The following is a 19,731-nucleotide window of genomic DNA, read 5'->3' as shown; positions in this document are numbered from 1 at the left end:
GACTGAAGTTCTGCTTTCAGAGATCCAAAAATGAAAATCTGTCATTTTTAGCAGTGTCAGCAGTGGAATTACGGGACCTGCTAAAGCGAAGAAATGGGAAGCAATTACGAGTGCTGTTAATTCCGTGTCACCTGCAGTTTGTAATGTCACCGAAATAAAAAAGAAATGGTTTGATATGAAAATGGCTTAAAAAAAAAAAGGCCCAATGTTCCTCAAAGAAAGATTGGAAGGGATTTGCATTTCTGCCTCTGCAGTGCAGAATAAAGCATTAAAGGAATCTGGAGGATTCCCTCCAGCCCCAAGCTGGACCTAAGTCTGATCCCTCAGACCGCGCTGCATAACTTCAATTAATTTTTATTTATCTAGCGCCAAATACAACAAATGTCATCTCAAGGCACTTAGATAATAAAGTCCAATTCAAGCCAATTGGAATTCAATTAACTGTAATCATAACTGTTACCTTCACAAATGCCCCTTTACTGTGCAGAAAAGAAGCCTTATGCTAACCTTGTCCAGAGGCAGCGTCCACTTCTCTGGGCTCGGAGGCATCTGGGATGGAGCATCGCACAGTGGAAACATCTGTTATGGTCACAACAATCAGTATTCCACTTGAAACATAATGAGAAAAAAAACTTTAACTATCCCGGATTCATACTGGCTGCAAAGCTGTCAAAGTAACTATAAAAATCACCATTTAAGTTAGATTTTCCATGCAGAAACAGTTTTTTTACAGAGTGCTGAACCTCAGACCCTCTTTACTTCTGAGAGACTCTGTCTCTCTAGGGCAGGGCTACCCAAATCCGGTCCTCGAGCGCCGACGTCCTGCAGGTTTCAGATTTTGGGGTTTGCAGCGCGTGTGCTCCGGTCGTTTTTGTGATTGCCGCATTTTTCTCTTGCAGCGTTTTACTGTTGGATTCGTTTCACCGTTTACAGCGCGTTTGCAATATGGCGAAAATTGATGTTTTTTAGGCTATTTTGATTTCCTAGGAAATGAAAGCAGATATCCTGAAATCCCTCTGTAATTGTCTTTTCATTTTGTGTGTAAACAAAATGAAAAAAGAATTTTGCACCTGGCTTTATCGTATGTTCAGATCTATCTTCCGGAAATATATGCAAATGCGCGCATATTTAATTAGATAATGCCTAATTTGCATAATTAAACATACAAATTTATAAAGCTTGTAATACATTTTTTTTTCATACTTGTGCAAGTAATCAACTGAGGAAGTTTCATGGTGATATCTATTATTTTAAAATATTCCCCTATTCACCTGTAGTGTCTCGCCTTAAACCTAAACAGGATCTACGAGGACATCCAGACGACATGAGGACTGGATAAGTGTGACCACATGGTGGCAAAGATTGGTGATATCCAACTTTGATCATTAAGGGCCCCCAAAAATCTGATGCCTTTTGAAATCAAATGCAGTTTCTTTTAGGTTTTGAGGCATTGCAGGTTGATTCAAGGGTAAATCTGCCATTTGTGGCACTCTATCTTCTATCTCTGACAATCTGGAGAGGGTTGCTGATGCCATTTTTCAACCTGTCATCTACAGGAGATCAATAACTTTTGATGGGGTTCTGTAAAGCTATGTTGTTTAGTTATATTGTTGCCATAAGAAACAATAATAGTAGGAAACTTTCTGCTTTGAACTGTGGGTGTTCAGTGTTGAAAAAAGAGACTTTATGTTGAAGTAAACTCTATTAGAGTAACTGTCATCATTTCTACCTTGTATTTTTAAGATTCAGTAAGAACTAGAGCTTCTTTAGTAAAATTAAACATTTTATTAACGTAACACATGAATTATGGGGGAAGAGTAAGTTTTACTTAGGTTTCCTCGTACAATTTAAATGTTTAATAGTTGTATGTACATAAACCTAGAAATACTACATAAACTTTACTCTGAAAGTGTATCGTTAAAATCTACTAAGTTACTTTTTAAACAGCAAATACTACAGATATATAAAATTTACTTAAAATGTTGAGTAAAATGATGTTGCTGCCTATGAAAAACAAGTTTACTTAATTTGTTTAAATAAATACAACTTAAAACTTAGATGTAATTAAGTTAATGTTACTTAATATCTTCAAAACTGTTATGTTTTATGGTAAGTAACATTTACTTGATATTGCAGCATTAAATATTACTTTAATCATATGAGTGCAAATACTTACAAAGGGTTTTTTAAGTAAATCTTATGAGTTGTTTTTTTCAGTGTGGACTTGAATAGTCATATCTCCCTTTTTCTCATCCCCTCAGAGTCGCTTCAAGGTTTCTGAAATGACTTTGTCACACTTAACTGTGATACCAAATCACCTCCTGAAGTCATTCTGTTCTGTCTTCTTGTGCTTCGTTCCACATATCCCTCAGAATTTAGCCTGACACATTTGACATAATTGGGAACTTTGGGAACTCCAGCAGAATTAAAAGGAGACGGGGAAGGAAATCCTCTAGCAGCAAAAACAGCGGTTGCAGCTTTTAGGGCTTTATATGAGCTATAGTTGTGTGGTGTACATTAGTGTGTGGAATCTCAATGTGGGCTGTATCTGTAGTCTCAGCCCGGCTAAATGTGCTGTAAGGAATTAAAAGTTACTTGATGAACTCTCTGTGAGGAGATTAAATGAACCAGAGAAGAAAAGATAATGGGAGACAGAGAAGGATGCTAAGGGGACAAGGAAACAAGGAGGCATGGAAGGAGAGACGGAGGAGCACTAGGATACAGGAAGAGGAGAGTATGGAGAGGCGGAAAGAATGAATGAATGAAAGAGAAGTGAGTGGATTCAGAGAGAGAGCGCGTTGGTGCCGCAGCGGGACCGACTGTCTGTCACACGGACTGTCAGCGGGGTCTTTGCCTCAGAGAGCAGCAGCCGCGCGCCCTGTGCGACGGACCAGCCGGGAGTGGAAACCCAGGAGGAGAAAGTAGGAGAGGGAGAGAGAAAGAAGAAGAAGAAGAAGAAACAGGGGGAAACGTTGGACTGAACCTCCAGGAGCTGCAGCCCGCAGCCCGCCGCCACCTCCACCGGACAGGATCTACTGCCCCTCATCACCGTCCCTCCTCCTCATCTTCACCCCACCTTCATCACCCGGACCTCTCCTCCTCTTCCTCAGCAACATGCCGGGCTGGCGGCGGAACCTCACTTTTTGCCTGCAACGCATGCACGAGGAAGGTAGGAAAACAAATTATATGTGGCGCTTGTGTTTGCGCAAGCACGTGAACGCGACTGCGCGCGCGCGTGTGTGTGCGTGTGTGGGTTAACACGGGGGTCTTGCTGTTTTACTCTGAGCTGGGATGTGAGCAGCTGGTTTCAGGGGCACTTTGAGCCTTTCTGCCTCGCGTGCTCAGAGTTTTCTGGATCGCTGGAAGTGTGTGTGTGCGCGCGCGCGCTCCTCGCTTGCGTGTGTGTGTGTTCTGTGGCTGATTGAGAAGCACCTGCAGCTTCCGCTAATTGTGTGCGCGTGTGAGCGTACGCGCGTGTGTCTGTGACACGGACACGCTCGGTCTGTTTGTAGCCGCGCGCTGTGCGCACACGTGTCACCGCGGGTTTGTTCCACCGCTTCAGCGCAGATTGCGCGAGGCTATAATGCTGGCAGGTCAGGGTGCCTCTGCGCGCGCGTAGGCGCGTGTGTCAGCGTTACAGAGAGTGCGTGTTGGTCCTGCAGCATGAACACAGGGGGCGGCAGACAGTGATGGTGTTGGTCAGCTACATTGTGCACGCGCGTGCGAGATAGTGATCATTTGTGAATGCGCGCAGATGAGAGAGCAGCCTCCGTGTCGCATGTGACAGAGACGCGGAATGGTGTTGACACAGGCGCGAGGAGGAGAGTTTTTCTGCCCCGGAAGCTCATTCACTTTGTTTTTAAGGTGAAAAACATCACAGTTAAACTGTTCGAGATTCACCCGAAACTTTTATGCAAATATGAAACTGATCTACAGTACAGAGCAGACGTCTCACTCCAGCCCGCGTTTCTTTCTACTTTTGCTTCCAAGCAGCCAGACTTCATTTAAATCTTTTAAAGTGGTCTTTAGCAATACGTTCTTCAGCTTTCTGAAGGTCAATAAAGTTTTTTCTTTGGACATTTTTATGCTTTTTTACTCATTTTCTGTCCAGTCACCTTTCAGAGAAATGTTTTCTTTCTTTGTTAAGCCACTTAACTCTGAACTATGAACCATTCAGGCAGAAAAAAGACTCCTAACTCAAGGGATGAACCAGTGTTTTTTTTTTCGTTTTTTTTAAGAACTTTATTTGCAACAAAGCAGAATAACTACATATAAATGTGTACATAACGTCAAAAAAATCCAGGCAAGGGGAGCATAAGGGTAAGAATAATAATAAGAGAATGACAGTCACAAAAGTCAAACTATTGAACAAACTGACATATGTACCAAGGAGTCTCGTGTAAAAAAAAAACAAATAAAACAAAGATTTAGGATAACAGTTTGTCCATAATCCCAAGTTGGGAACAAGCCCATATTGTTGTTTTTGCTTTATGATTAGTTGAAGGTTTAAATGTAAGCAAGTATTGCTTTAAATCAATCAAAAAGACATAGAAATTTGGTTTTCTTTTCAAAAATTTGCATTTGTGCATGTGAAATTTAGCTTTGATAATGAATAAATTAATAAAGAAAACCTCCGGATTCATTTTGCCGCTTAGTTGAAGGGATGAAGCAGTGTTGTGTCCACACAGAACAGACAACTTAGCAAAGAAGCCATTTTAAACTGGATCTTTAGGCACTTTGTTCCCAGCAGCCTGTCACAGAGACGCATCATTTCTTCCCATTTCTTTAGCTGCATCTATAAAAAACAGCTTCATAGTTTCAACTCTTTTCTACATTTACGTTAAAACTGCTTTCAGTTACCAAAAGAGTCAAATTAATACATGAAATTCAGTTTAAAAAAAATCCTAATACCCAAAAAAATTAACGTTATCACGTCTAAAAGTAGGAAAGTAGGAAAAACACAGACAATAATAAGAATCGTATTAAATTAAAAAGTAAATAAGATTCAATTTAAAGCTTAAAAAAGGAATATAAGATATAATCTAATTAATAATTATGGAACAATTAATATAAATTAAATGATTAAACTGTTTTATGCCACCAGAAATGAATAATCTAGAAGCTCTTTGTGGGTTTTAGACTGGACTTAAGATTTGTTCCCATTTCTTTAGCTGCATCTATGAAAAACAGCAAAGATAACACAGTGTGACAGACAGAAAACAGGATTTCTGCAGCAACAAGGTGATTCCCAAAGAGCTGTTAGCTGAAAACTTGGCATATCTCAGCATGGTGTGCAGTGTGTCCTTAAAACATTTGAGGAAACTGGACAAGTGGAGGACAAAAGAAGAAGTGTCAGGCCTAAAGAACTATCTACAGCAGCTGAACAGGATCTGAAAGTGATGTCCTTAAGAAAGAGGAAAACATCCAGCAAAGCCCTGATACAGGAGCTGAGAGATGCATCTGGACCTTCAGCTGATCCATCTGCTGTTGGCCCAAGCCTCATCAGAAATGGGCTCCATGGAAGGGTGGCTGTCAGGAAGCCGTTCTTAAGGAAGGGAAACAGGGAGAAAAGGCTGAGCTGTGCCAAAGGACACAAGAAGTGGGCTGAAAATCAGTGGCAGCAGGTCTGATGGAGGGATGAATCCTCCCCAGAGCCCGGAGCTCAACATTACTGAAGCAGTGTGGGATCATGTTGGCAGAGAACGGAACAAAAGGGAGCCCACATCCAAGTTTACAAGACACCAGTTGATATGGACACTGGTGTCAGCGAATGTGCTTTGAAATTTGAGTAGATTTCTCATGATTTTGGCAGTTCCATCCAAGGGGAACCAACTGAAATAGGCTTGGGCAGGGCTTTAAAGGGATAGTTCGCCTCTTTTGACATGAATCTGTATGACATCCTATATTAGCAATATTATTTATGAACATTTTCTTACCCCCTGCTGCGTCCTGTGAGCCGAGTTCCAGCCTCATTTTGGCGTTTATGAAAGTAGTCCGGCTAGTTGGCTGGGGCTTAAAAAATAAAGCGTTTTGCTTCTCAAAACAATATGCGTTCAAAAGAGTAATACATTTGCATCACAAAATCATTCACCAGGAAAAGTCAGACCTCACAAACGCTTGGCCCTATTTTCTCTCCCTTCGTATCACTGCGTGCTGTGTAGACCGAGCAGTCCCCTGCGATCATGGAAGACACAGTAAGTAGACTAGCCCGTAATGAAGTTCAATAGTCCAGATAAATAAGCGTGGGGACGAGCCTACCTTGTATCGCGCGTGCACAATCGGTGATTGACAGGCAGCAGAGCCCAGCTCGTAACCTGATTGGTTACCTTTTACCGGTCCGGTCTGCAATTTTGTAAACAAACCTGCTGGCTTTGGAGGGACCTAGCGGGACATATAGGGGACCTAGAGAACTCTTTTTTTTTTGTATTGGGGTATTTAATGTACTACTTTCAGAATCCCCGGACAGTTCCAGGCATTATGCTTGAAAAAGAGTTGCAGACTGCAGCTTTAATCAACGCCAAAACGAGGCTGGAACTCGGCTCACAGGACGCAGCGGGGGGTAAGAAAATGTTCATAAATGATGTTGCTGATATGGGATGTCATACAGCTTCATGTCAAAAGAGGTGAACTATCCCTTTAAAGTAAAAACCCTTATTTTTATGAATTGTCTCACTCTCCATGTGATGTTGCAGCCTGGGAGCCGGGTCGCATCAGCTCTCCCTTTGCAAAGCACCAGGTACACAAACAGATGGAAGCGTCAAACACATTCCTAATGAATTGAAATGCACTCCACAAGCTGGGCTTTATTGCCCATCAGGAGCTGACCTCATTCGCGGTATCTTGGCCCAATGACAGCAAATCTGCGTTTCACAATCTGGTGAAAAGCATCCACACATTAAAAGAGTCTCATGTGGCAGTCTATGATTTTAGAATGAGATTTTTAAACAATCACACCGAATGTTTCGCCTGCGTGAGCGACAGGAGCTGATACCTTTACTGGAACAGTCAACCTAATGCAGGGAACCCTCTAACCCTGCATGCATATTCATCTGGTGACTGGAAATCCTCTGATTGTTTTACTTAATCCATCTGTGTGAGTGCGAGAGCAGTTTAGTGGGCGGTTAAGTGAGAATAGACGTTCAGGATGGATGCCAGTGTGTGCGTATTTGTGTGTGTGAATAGGAGAATTGTGTAAGGAAAGGTGTGAGAACGCAGTTTGCTCAGTTTGTGTTTGCTGTCCAATGAAAACAACCTTATGGACCAGTCGACAATTTTATTATTTATTATTTATAGGGGACACTTCATACTAATATACCTTATAAAACTTCCTCTCCTTTATTAAGATACATAGATGCTCTTGAGCAAGGCACTGAACCACCAAGATTTCCATCTGAGTGGAAGAAAACATACAATTTAATCTAAATAATCTGTAAACCTTCCTTAACTAAATAAATCAAAACTGCATCAAGCTAATTATGCTTTATAAACATCAACAAAGTTGGAAATAACAATACTAGACAGAGGCTGTAAGAGGTGTTGGATATTAAATATTCTTCCACTAGTTAAGTAAATTTACGGTAAAGATAAGTGAGCTGCAGAAGAAAAGGTGCTCTAATCTTTTGGTATGATCAGGATGAATCCGCTGGCAAACATGTTGTTTAGTTTCAACTTCATTTAGAGTGCATAAAGAAGATGCAAAGCACAGTAACTGCCCTCCTCCCATAACAAATTTAATCATGCAGGTAATAACTGGTGGTTGACCGAAGCAGCAAAGCATAAAACTGTGAAACCGTAAAAGGTCACGCTCCACCATGATAAGATGGAAAAAAAAGTCCTTAAACTGAGATTTCTTCGGGATTTTGGGAAGAAAAATTGTCAGAATGCAATTAAATAATTGTATTACTTTCAGTTAAGTGTAAATGTATTTCCATAGCTGCACAAATGTGTGAATTTCTTTTATAAGCGTTGTGACGTTGCTTTTGTGTTGGTAGAAACAAGCACTGCGGTGGTTGCTGTCTGATATGTGGAGCTCCATTGTCACAAATTACAGCAGCGAAATAATTAACGTCTCACATTAACATCAATAAATGCATAATGTAATGATGTTACCGTGTTATAACCACAGGTTTCGTTACCTAATGTAATGATGTTACAGTGTTATAACCACAGGTTTCGTTGCCTAATGTAATGATGTTACAGTGTTATAACCACAGGTTTCGTTGCCTAATGTAATGACGTTACAATGTTATAACCACAGGTTTCGTTGCCTAATGTAGTGACGTTACAGTGTTATAACCACAGGTTTAGTTGCGTAATGTAATGACGTTACAGTGTTATAACCACAGGTTTAGTTGCCTAATGTAATGACGTTACAGTGTTATAACCACAGGTTTCGTTGCGTAATGTAATGACGTTACAGTGTTATAACCACAGGTTTCGTTGCCTAATGTAATGACGTTACAGTGTTATAACCACAGGTTTCGTTGCCTAATGTAATGACGTTACAGTGTTATAACCACAGGTTTTGTTGCCTAATGTAGTGACGTTACAATGTTATAACCACAGGTTTAGTTGCCTAATGTAATGACGTTACAGTGTTATAACCACAGGTTTCGTTGCGTAATGTAATGACGTTACAGTGTTATAACCACAGGTTTCGTTGCCTAATGTAATGACGTTACAGTGTTATAACCACAGGTTTCGTTGCCTAATGTAATGACGTTACAGTGTTATAACCACAGGTTTCGTTGCCTAATGTAATGACGTTACAGTGTTATAACCACAGGTTTTGTTGCCTAATGTAGTGACGTTACAATGTTATAACCACAGGTTTAGTTGCCTAATGTAATGACGTTACAGTGTTATAACCACAGGTTTCGTTGCCTAATGTAATGACGTTACAGTGTTATAACCACAGGTTTAGTTGCGTAATGTAATGACGTTACAGTGTTATAACCACAGGTTTCGTTGCCTAATGTAATGACGTTACAGTGTTATAACCACAGGTTAAGTTGCCTAATGTAATGACGTTACAGTGTTATAACCACAGGTTTCGTTGCGTAATGTAATGACGTTACAGTGTTATAACCACAGGTTTAGTTGCCTAATGTAATGATGTTACAGTGTTATAACCACAGGTTTCGTTGCCTAATGTAGTGACGTTACAGTGTTATAACCACAGGTTTCGTTGCCTAATGTAATGACGTTACAGTGTTATAACCACAGGTTTCGTTGCCTAATGTAATGAGGTTACAGTGTTATAACCACAGGTTTCGTTGCCTAATGTAATGATGTTACAATGTTATAACCACAGGTTTAGTTGCCTAATGTAATGACGTTACAGTGTTATAACCACAGGTTTCGTTGCGTAATGTAGTGACGTTACAGTGTTATAACCACAGGTTTCGTTGCCTAATGTAATGACGTTACAGTGTTATAACCACAGGTTTCGTTGCCTAATGTAATGACGTTACAGTGTTATAACCACAGGTTTCGTTGCCTAATGTAATGACGTTACAGTGTTATAACCACAGGTTTCGTTGCCTAATGTAATGACGTTACAGTGTTATAACCACAGGTTTTGTTGCATAATGTAATGATGTTACAGTGTTATAACCACAGGTTTCGTTGCATTATGTTTGAATAACTACCTGTACAGTGTTGTTTTTGTACTTTTGCTTCATTAAAGCCTCTGAATAATTCTTCCACTAATGACAAATAAAGATTTGAGATCAGAGACTGAGGACTGGATCCTGACCTGACTTATTAGGGCTATAATGAGCTTTTAATGCCTGATGGATGATGATAGACTGTATATGTCCTCATGCTAAAAAAACAACAAAAAAAATAACAAAATGTTTTCCTTGTATTTCAGAGAACTTGATGATTTAAATATCTTTATCTGTTTATTACTATAATCCCTCTTATTTGAATGTGATGAATAAGCAGTTTTGAGCCACACAATTAATCCAAAAACCTGTGAACATGCAAGGACTCATATAATTAATCCTTAATGAAGAGTCAGTGTTTAAAACATCAGTTGACCAATTAGGTCGTGTTCAGATGCAGTGGAAGCTGCTGTTAGTAAAACGTACATCTGAACAGCAGCCAGACATCCAGCAGACACACATGGATGAATATTTCCACACCATAACCAAGTAGCTTGATGGTAAAAGCGTTTCAGACAAGGGAATTTGGCAACTATTCTTCTCTTTGGCTCCCCCTACAGAGGTGGAACCTAATATCACTCGTGGCTCAGTGGTTACAGTGGGTTGTCCAATAACCGGAAGGTTGGTGGGTCAATTCCCACTCTCACCACTCAATGATTGGTGAACTAACAGTGTTAGTCCACCTCCTTGCCACGGCAGAGGTGCCCTTGAGCAAGGCACTGTACCCCCTGTGTGACCCTGTGCATTGGGGTGCCAAAAAGGAGAAGGATTCTAGGGACCCGTGATTAAGAGGGGCCCAGAGAGGCCCCAAATAAAATGATAGTAATGACAAAAAATAAAGTGACACTAAGTTATTAACTAACAAGCTAGCAATAACTTTATTTGTTTTGGAAACATTAAGGCCCCACCTCTCTATTAACGTAAAATGGTTCAGTCCGACTGGATCAGCTGCAGCGCCGCAGCGGGTAAGAAGGCAGGTTGCCAAAAAATGAAAAGAAAGGAAAGAAAGAGAGGAGAAGGAATCAAAGGGTCGACAGTATGTCACCCAATACTTGGTTCATGTGGTGGAAAGTTGGTCCATGGTCTATAAGCTTGCTCACTTTTCTCCCTATGTTAGCTCATATTTTGTGAAGAAAACTTTGTATTTTTACATTTCACGGTTGTTTATAGTTGAACAATTAATGCAGTCAAACGTTTAGCAAGCAGTTCATATTCAGTCAGTTGACATCCCGTCTGTCAAAATGATGCCTCGCTCCGAATAGATAGGTCAAGTGCAGCAGCTGTCAGTCAGGCCGCCAGCTCCACCTGCCCCTGAAACAGCCCCAGTGCCCCCACATGAGGAGGGAGGTGAGCAGCTGTGTGTTGAATTAATAATAATGATAAACTTTATTACAGTCTCAAATGTCAGATAAGAACAGAAAACAATGCACACTGTGGGCTACTGGTGACCTTATTATATTCAGTTCACTGTCATACGATGGGCTATACCCTGCAAAGTCCTGTTGTGTTCTTCTGTATGAGCCGACTAACATCTGCTGCTGATGTTATTCTTCTGCTTGTTGTGTCATTCTATAGATGATGATGTTAAAATGATGAGAAATCATAATAGGAAAGGAAGGGGTTTTTTTGGCTGAGATTTTATTGGTGTTCTCAACAGATGATAATTGCTATTGATATTTTTTTTTAATCTAATTAATCACATGATTTCCCTGATTAATCACGATTAATCGCATTTGTACGCGAAATCCAAAAATGAATTCAAAAGTAGTGTATAGCTTTTAGCATTTAGTTTTATTTTAAATGTGCTGCCATATGAATGAAAGTGCCATAACTTAATAATTTGTTGTGCAAACACACTTTTAACATCAGCATCTTTCTGTAGTTTTTATGTAGAAGCCCCGCTCCACTGTCTGTTTCCTTGAATGACTTGCTGCTATCAGTTGTGTGTTTTGCCTTTAAGTGATATTTTAGACTGGAACTACTACGCTGAGAAGACAATTCAACTTGGCTGTAAATGCAGGAGTTTTTTTTAAATTTATTTTGAAATACTTGCTTTTATGTTGAAACAAGTAAAACAGGAAGTAGCGCCGGTTAGCTCCGTGAGCTTCACACAGAGACTGAGGAGCACCTGTAACGGAGATGTTACCTGCTAGTTTATCTTTATTTTATTACTCCATGCTTCGTGGTGTTTGGTGTAACTGTGTGAATGTGATGCATTCAACAGACTTTTACAATAATAAAACCTGCGTTAATGCGCGATAAAATATTTATTACTATTACTATTAAATAATTAACAAGTTAACTCACCCAGCCCTAATATTTAGGTTTTGTATTTTTCAGGTAGCCTAATTTAGAGTGTAGAAGTGTTGCAGCAAATCATCCATCCATCCATCCATCCATCCATCCATCCATCCATCCATCCATACCGCTGAATCCGTCGGTCGGGTCACGGGGAGGCTGGAGCCTATCCCAGCGGTCATTGGGTGAGAGGCGGGGTACACCCTGGACAGGCCGCCAGTTGCAGCAAATCAATGAGTCTAAATGAATTCCATCGTATTCAGAGTGCTCGGTGCTTACCTACCTGTCGACTGCCATGTTTTTCTTTTCAAAAATGGGAATGATAGTCAAAAATACCACCAAAATGCATAGTTTTATGTAAAATAGCATCACAAATTTTCATGGGGCCAAAAATATCCCCGGCGGCGCCCCTGCCTGTGCATGTGTGTGTTCAACAGGTGCCGACCTGGATGGGTTAAAATAAAAAGGAGTAATTTCTTGTATTTCCTGTAGATGTAACAGAAAAATAAATACTTCCATAAATAGAATAAATACAAAAACAATTAAAAATTTTAATGGATATATCATATAATATAATATAATAGATCAACACGATGTAAAGGAAAGTAATACAAAAATAAATACAGGTGTAATAAATAACCAAAGAAATAAATTAAATATATTCCAATTAGAATAACAAATGAAAGTGAGAATAAGTAAATAAATAACAATATTAACACAGGATTAAATCAATGCTGTTTAAAATTAAAGCAGAAAAATGTATTTATTTAGCATTTAGCATCAGATAAACTTATTTATTTAGTTCGTTCAGTTCTCCACACATGGTTCTTCTTTGTGGCTCGATAAAAGAAGCACTTGAGGAGAAATTTGTGCACAAGTCACAGCTTTTTCATTTATTTATTTTTTTAAATTCATTTAGTCATTTGTTATTATTAGTTAGTAGTAGTATTTTTATTAGAATTGGTATTATTATTGTTGTTGTTCATATACAATCATTGTAAATATTAATAATTTTTTTGAGCTACTTGACTAATTTGAATTTCCCCCTTTGGGGGATGAATAAAGTATTTTTCTATTCTATTTTCTATTCTATTCTATATCTGAGGGAGGAACAAATGTCCTGGATGGTAATAAGCTGCGCAGTGGGTGAAAGCAGTGGGCAGGTGGGGGAGAAACCGTACAGTCATCGATGGAAACCTTGAAATCCCTCGTTCACTTCTACAACATGAGCAGGTCGTATTGTTTGTTGCAGGAGAGCGAGGGCATGTGTGCATGCTTGCAGTTGGATGGAACTGGCCACTGTGTAATGCATTTCTAAGTAGCTTCGCCCACCATCATGTTACAATTGTTTGATCAAAACATCTCATTCCCCTGTTGAAGGACAGATTATGGATAAGCAAGCCAGCGTGAATGAGTGCGTTTGTGTGCGCCAGACAGAAGAAAGGACTGCGAGTGCTCCACTCATCCATCATGGAGACGATGGGGAGAAATCTGAGGGTTCAAAAATAATAATGGCCTGCGTGATCTGCATGCGAGATGGCGGGGACTGAGAGAGAACGAGAGCGACAAAAAGGCAAATGAAAAGGGAGGCGGAAAAGACCTGACAGGGAGTCACAAGAGTAAAACGGATAAAAACAGAGGAGAGAGTTTGAAGGGGAAAGATAGAAGGCTGGTTTCTATCCCTTATCAGCTGAAAGAGGATGTCCCATTAATCAGGAAACCAGAAGATCAAATAATGTGCCGGCTGGTGGAGAGCAAGCCTCCAGCTGTGTGTGTGCGAAAAACTTTAGTGTGCGACTGAGCTCCAGAGGCCCAAAAAAAAAAGACAAACTTTTAACAAAAAGATAACTGTGTTATCCACGAGTAATCCGGAGTAGATGAAGAGGGCAGAAGAGTGCGACAAGGAGCAGATTGCTACAGGCGTTATTTCAGATCAGCACGCCATTAGTAAGTGTATATACGGTCATTAATGAGACAATTAGTGAGGAAAAACAGCTGAATTACCAGCCTATTCAATACAGGAAGGAAAACCAAAACTACACCAATCAGAAACAAGTTCTTTATCGACTACGACTGTTGAGATTTGACCTCGGATTTAACCTCGGATGGCAGCTGTGTCGCTCCACGAGCAGTTTAATGACTCTCTACGAACGAATCGAGAATGAAGAAATGATTCTCTCGCCGAAACAGAAGCACGAACAGCTAATGAAAATGTAACATGATTCATTAGACTCAATTTTTCATCTGTTTTGCCAAATTGGTCAATTCGTCTTATACCTTATCGAACGTCGTTAATCAACATCAATAAGTGCTGAATCATTTACATAATTTATCAAGCAAAAATGTCAGAGCAGCTCCAGGTTCTCGTGTGAGACTAATTGCTGCCTCTCTCATTGACTTCTGGAGAGGATGCTCTTCATTAGCGAGGATTTTGAGCTCTTCTGGCGGCACGTGCACAGCGTGCCGTAATTACAGTCAGAAACATAACCAGAAGCTCGACGTGTGCTGATTAAAGCGACTGAAATACGAAGGTCAGCCTTTAATTTTAGTTTTTTTTTCCTTTTGCATCACAGTCAGCAGATGCTTTGTTGCCGTCTGGTACTGAATCAATACTCATTAGGGATTCTCTTAAAACTGTGTCCCTTTGACTTTTCTTTGGGGTGCCGTTCTCTTTTTATTATTCATTTATATGTTTCTTCATTTCGCTGTTGTTTATTGAATGGCATGGTTCCAGGCTCCCTGACAAACATACTGATCCTTTTGGCCGACACTGTGTATTTGCTCCCACTTAACTCCTCTATATCAGCATCAGAACGATCCAGTGTGGTACATTTCTTAACCATATACCATGAAGTTTAGTACATTTTGCTGCTAAAGTCACTTGTCTCTGATTCTTCTAGCGGCAAATAAATTTCCATCACTGCTCACATTGACATTTTGTTTAGTCTAATGGAATTCCCACCTAGCTTGTTCTAAACATCCTCCATTGACCACTGTAAGTTTAATTTTTCATTGGGCTCACATTGTTCCGAGCTCCAAGTTCCGAGTTTCATGAGGTGCATTCCCACTGTAGGAACCTTTGGCAGTTCCTATAACCTTTTCAGGAACGGGGCCGTTTTTCCCCGCATTCAGACATACAGGAACTAGGGACCACGGCCCTCAGTTCCTGGAACCATTTAGCTCCTTCTCCGAGGCTGGGTCTTTCCTGCGTTCCATAGCAATACATCTGACGGCGGTGTTTGGTGATCGGTAGCTCTGCCCTTCATGTTCCTTGAAGGAAAATTGAAGGATTCAAATATTTCTGTGCATTAGGAGCCAGAGCATGGGCCTAAGATAGCTACCCATGACTTGTGTTGTGGTCAGACCAATCAGTATTCGTGATCTTTTTTTGGATAAAAAGGACAAAAGACCAAAAGGATCAGCGACACTCAAAAATCGGATTAAGGTGCGAAATTACAATAAGACTGAGTTATTAAGTGCATGTAGACACCTTAATCTGACAAAAAATTGGATCGGATCGGGTTAAGACCCCGAGATAACTCGGTTGAAAGTCACACTAAACCTGCTTGCAGACGGTGAAACACATGATGAATTGAACTTCTGCGCATGCTCGAGATTTTTTCCCGGGGTCGTGACCCTGAAGTCAAAGGAGACGATATTCCTGTTGTTGTCGCCGTCAGAAAGAAACAAACAACATGATGGAGAATGCTCCGTTGGGCATCGAGTTTGTGCAACAAGCAGCTCATCACAGACCAAATGTAGAGGGACGTAGCTTCATCTTGCTCTGTGTTCTCCATCTTTCTCCAATGCCTGAGTTTGTTGTTGTTGTTGGTGGTGAAGAGGTCAACAGGAAGTGGCTCTATTAGCAATAGTTGGAATGGGTACAGCGCCACCTATGGTTGGTAGCTACGCCCCTTGTCAGATTTACGCCTCTTCTTCATATTCCTGATCTGCTCAACCCAAACAGTAGAATAACGGCTGAAATGTTTCCTCATACGACACGGACACAACCTTTTTTTTCTTCTGTCTTTACTTTTCGCGGGTTTTGTTTTGTTCCGTTTTGTTGTTGAATGTAATAAAGTAGCACGTCGCATCAGTCCCTATCAAGGTCCCGACTCATGTGGGAATTCAAACTGAAACGGTTCCCCTGGAGAAGGACAGTTATCAGAACGAAATTCGAGGTGGACCGTTCTTAGAACTGCTCTGTCCGAATGTGGCTAATGTAAATGAACGCACCAAAGGGACCACCGCCTCTCCCCAGGGTCCTAAAGAGGAACGGGTTGCTCCACAGGGTTATGAAAGGAGAAGAGATTTTTTTTGGATCCTTCATTAAGTTTGCTTATAGAAAATAAATGTGTTTGGCTGGATTATAGGGAATTCCTAATAGTACCTCTAATGTCATTTAAAATGTGAGTTTCATTGACAGTATGCAACTTATTTTTATTTTATAAAAATATGTCGTGGTTTCCACTTCTGAGTTCACACACAAACGTTTAAAGATCCACTTCCATCGTTATTTAATTTACAAATATACATATTACTGTGGTCACCACTATGATTGAATGCATTGTGCATCGTTTCTGTCAAAAATATCGTCCTTGTCTCCTTGTTTCAAGCTGTTTTGTGTGAGCTAGAATTGGCCTGTGTGGCAAACGACTGGCTTTTCCGGTTTTCCTCATGAATATCCGTGACGTGACAATAAGGCACCTCTGATTGGTTTCTAAAAAAAAAAACGTCACGGGGCACACCCCCTAGACCTCCAGCTGAGCTGTGCCACTGCCAGCCCGCAGCGCGCTATGTTTGAACTGTGCCCGGAGTTTCTTGCTGCACTGCAACGATTGGCAATCATTGCTGTGAATTTGTGAAAGTTGGCGGATAAAATCATGTCTTCATGTCTTCATGTATTCTCACCGCCTTACTCGCGCGAGTATTGCCGCGGGTTTAAATTGAATTTACTCTTCTTATTCGCGCGAGTAAAAAACGAGCCATGGCTGATATAAGTACCATCGCGTCCTTGTACCTGCTGTGGCAGTCCGAGATTCGTCTGAAACGCACACACCGTCGTGTCTGGGTCAGTGACATCATCCAGTGGTGCATTCAGCTCGGATAATTGACATTGAACTGAAAGTTTAATTTGATTTGATATATATAAGTAGGGGTTAGCACTGTCGCCTCACAGCGAGAGGGTTCCAGGTTCAACTCTCGGCTGGGGCCTTTCTGTGTGGAGTTGGCATGTTCTCCCCGTGCATGTGTGGGTTCTCTCTGGGTACTCCGGCTTCCTCTCACTTTCCAAAAACATGCATGTTAAGTTAATTGGTGTCTCTAAAAATGGTCCTAGGAGTGAGTGTGATCGTGTGCGTTTGTCTCTGTGGCAGCCTGTCCAGGGTGTACCCCGCCTCTCGGCCGATGACTGCTGGGATAGGCTCCAGCCCCCCGCGGCGACCCGACCGATGAATTCAGCGGGTATAGAAAATGGATGGATAAATAAGTAGGTGAAAGGCTATAGAGCAGCGTTCCCCAACCGTTTTAGCGCCACGGACCAGTTTAATGTCAAACAATAAGGTGTGTCGGATAAATACAACAAAGTAAAATGATACGACCAACACAAAAACTGTGGTATTTTGTAAATATGATAATAAATGTGAATGCACTGTGTACTTCTATGTAACTTTTTGTTTTGAAGGCTTCGTTGCCTCATTGGAGAGCCGGTCGCCGTGGGCTTGGTGCGTGGGAATCACCTGTCGCCATAAATCCATATTTTAAGTAGGTATCTGGTACTGTCTGTTAAATGCAGCCTTTTTTTTCTTAGTGGTCATAGGCTCTTCTTATGTCTCCCCACTGGGCCTTTTCCCCTTTGCAAAGAAACTTTCCAAAGACTGTTTTTTACTAATTTTGCTAGCTTGTGGGTTTAATATTAGCGTTAATGTATCACGTGACCGAGACAAGCATCTTGACACGTGTCAAGAGTGAGTCATTAGCCCCTTTCACACTGAGGAAGAACCCACGTTTAATTCGCGAATTTAGTGTGTCCGCTGTTCCTTTCACACTGACGATCCGGGCTGGGGTGTCAACTCGATTCGCCATTCGACCCACGTCGGACCCTAGTCTTTTTGCCGAGCCGAATTTGATGTGAAAGTAATTGACGTGGACGTGGGCGTGGCGTGAGGAGTTTAAAAGACAGGATGGACAGCTGATCAGAACAACAGCAACAGGTGAGAACAAGTTTCACTTCAAGTTCTACTCTGCAAGTTCGAGACATTTTGCAAGATGGCCAACTGGGGAGACAAGGAGGCATATGTTCTTCGGCGGCATCCCACGTTGTGACCATCCACACCCCGTAAAATAACATCTCCATGAACTGCATATACACTTGCGTGACCGAACAAACTACCAGCAACAAAAACAAGTCCTCAAGGTTTCCGCCATCGTTGGTTTGAAAAATTTGATGCAGACAGGTGTATTTAGGCCTACCTCCGACGCATGGGTCCGCATGGGTTCACTACGTCATTGTACACGCCCAGCATTTTATGTATTTCGTGTGTGACGCTCTGCCACTAGGCAACGCCCCCGGAACTCGGCTTCAGGCGGCACGGATCACCTAATACGCCACGCTTTCACATTGCTCGATGCGGGATGAAGTGGCAATTTGGACCTGCGATGGTAGCGGATCTCAGTGTGAAAACAACTAATGACGGATGTAACGGAGAGAATAAAACATTGTTCAGACACGGATAATAAATAAAACAAAACGGAAATAATGTAAGTTATTTATTCTTTCTGTGCGGCCCGGTACCAAACGAGCCATGGACCGGTACCGGGTTGGGGACTGCTGCCATAGAAGGCTTTAAAAGTCAATAGTCAGATCATAAAATCAGTTCGAGAACATACAAGGAGCCTTTGCAAGGAGGCTAAAATTGGAATAATGTGCTCTTGCTGATATAAGACTGACTTGAAGCATTGTTGGTCCTAAAACCAACCCCTGCGGGACACCTTTTACAGGAGAGTAGATGCAATCACCTGATGGGCATTGCTGCCTGTCACACCTCCTCCGGTGCCCGTGGGTCAGCTGCAGGGTCATAAGCCAGGAACCTCCATTCACCAACGTTTCGCTCCTTTAATCCTGGAACGACTCCCGGTGGCGGGGCAGTAACAGGGACGTCTCCCTGTCTGTCACCCCCTGCAAGCTAATCGGCGAGAAGCAGCAGGCCTCCAGCTGAGTCGTAGTCTGTGTTCGAAAACCGCATACTTCTCCTACTTCTCCTACTTCTCCTACTACTCATACTTACTTTATGAGTTGGTATGCGAGTTTGAGTAAGCGAGAAGTTCCCGGATGCATACTAGATTCGCCGAAATGTTGGGTATGCATCATGAGGTTACTACTCATACTCAAACTACCCAAGATGCAACGTAACGTGACGTCGCCGATCCTCATTTCCTGTCAAAACGGCAGTTTCAAGCTAGCTACAACGAGGGTAGGTTCACTTCCTATTTTCAAAACAAAAGCACCAATTGTACCGTAATGGCTTTCCCTATGATAAAAGGCAACGGGTAATTTATTTTGTGAAAATAACCGGAAGTGCGTTGCTCACTACGGCTAGCTTTAGTAGAACCGAATTCGTGGGAACTAAATTGTAAATAGCCGGTATTTTGTCAGATTTTCAGCACGTTGGGGATCTAAACGACTACTTTCTCACCTGAAAATGTTTCAAATGTTGCAAAAGTTTACAGAGTTTAGAGCTTAAGCGAAATCAGGTTCAGGCCGGCT

General features: G+C 41.4%; 1 protein-coding gene across 1 annotated transcript in view; it reads left to right on the top strand.

Annotated features, from left to right (window-relative positions):
- Window positions 1-3,092: 3,092 nt before the first annotated feature.
- The window catches only part of LOC142376708 (glutamate receptor-interacting protein 2-like), a 402,317-nt gene continuing 385,678 nt past the window's right edge, over window positions 3,093-19,731 (top strand). Inside the window, exon 1 of the mRNA XM_075460179.1 lies at window positions 3,093-3,169. Within this exon, the coding sequence (XP_075316294.1) occupies window positions 3,115-3,169 (55 nt within the window). The 5' untranslated portion in view covers window positions 3,093-3,114. The remainder of the gene's footprint in view (window positions 3,170-19,731) is intronic.

This window comes from Odontesthes bonariensis, chromosome 3, assembly GCF_027942865.1.
Source record: "Odontesthes bonariensis isolate fOdoBon6 chromosome 3, fOdoBon6.hap1, whole genome shotgun sequence".
Classification (NCBI taxonomy): Eukaryota; Metazoa; Chordata; class Actinopteri; order Atheriniformes; family Atherinopsidae; genus Odontesthes; species Odontesthes bonariensis.
This window is presented reverse-complemented; position numbering and strand designations above follow the sequence as displayed.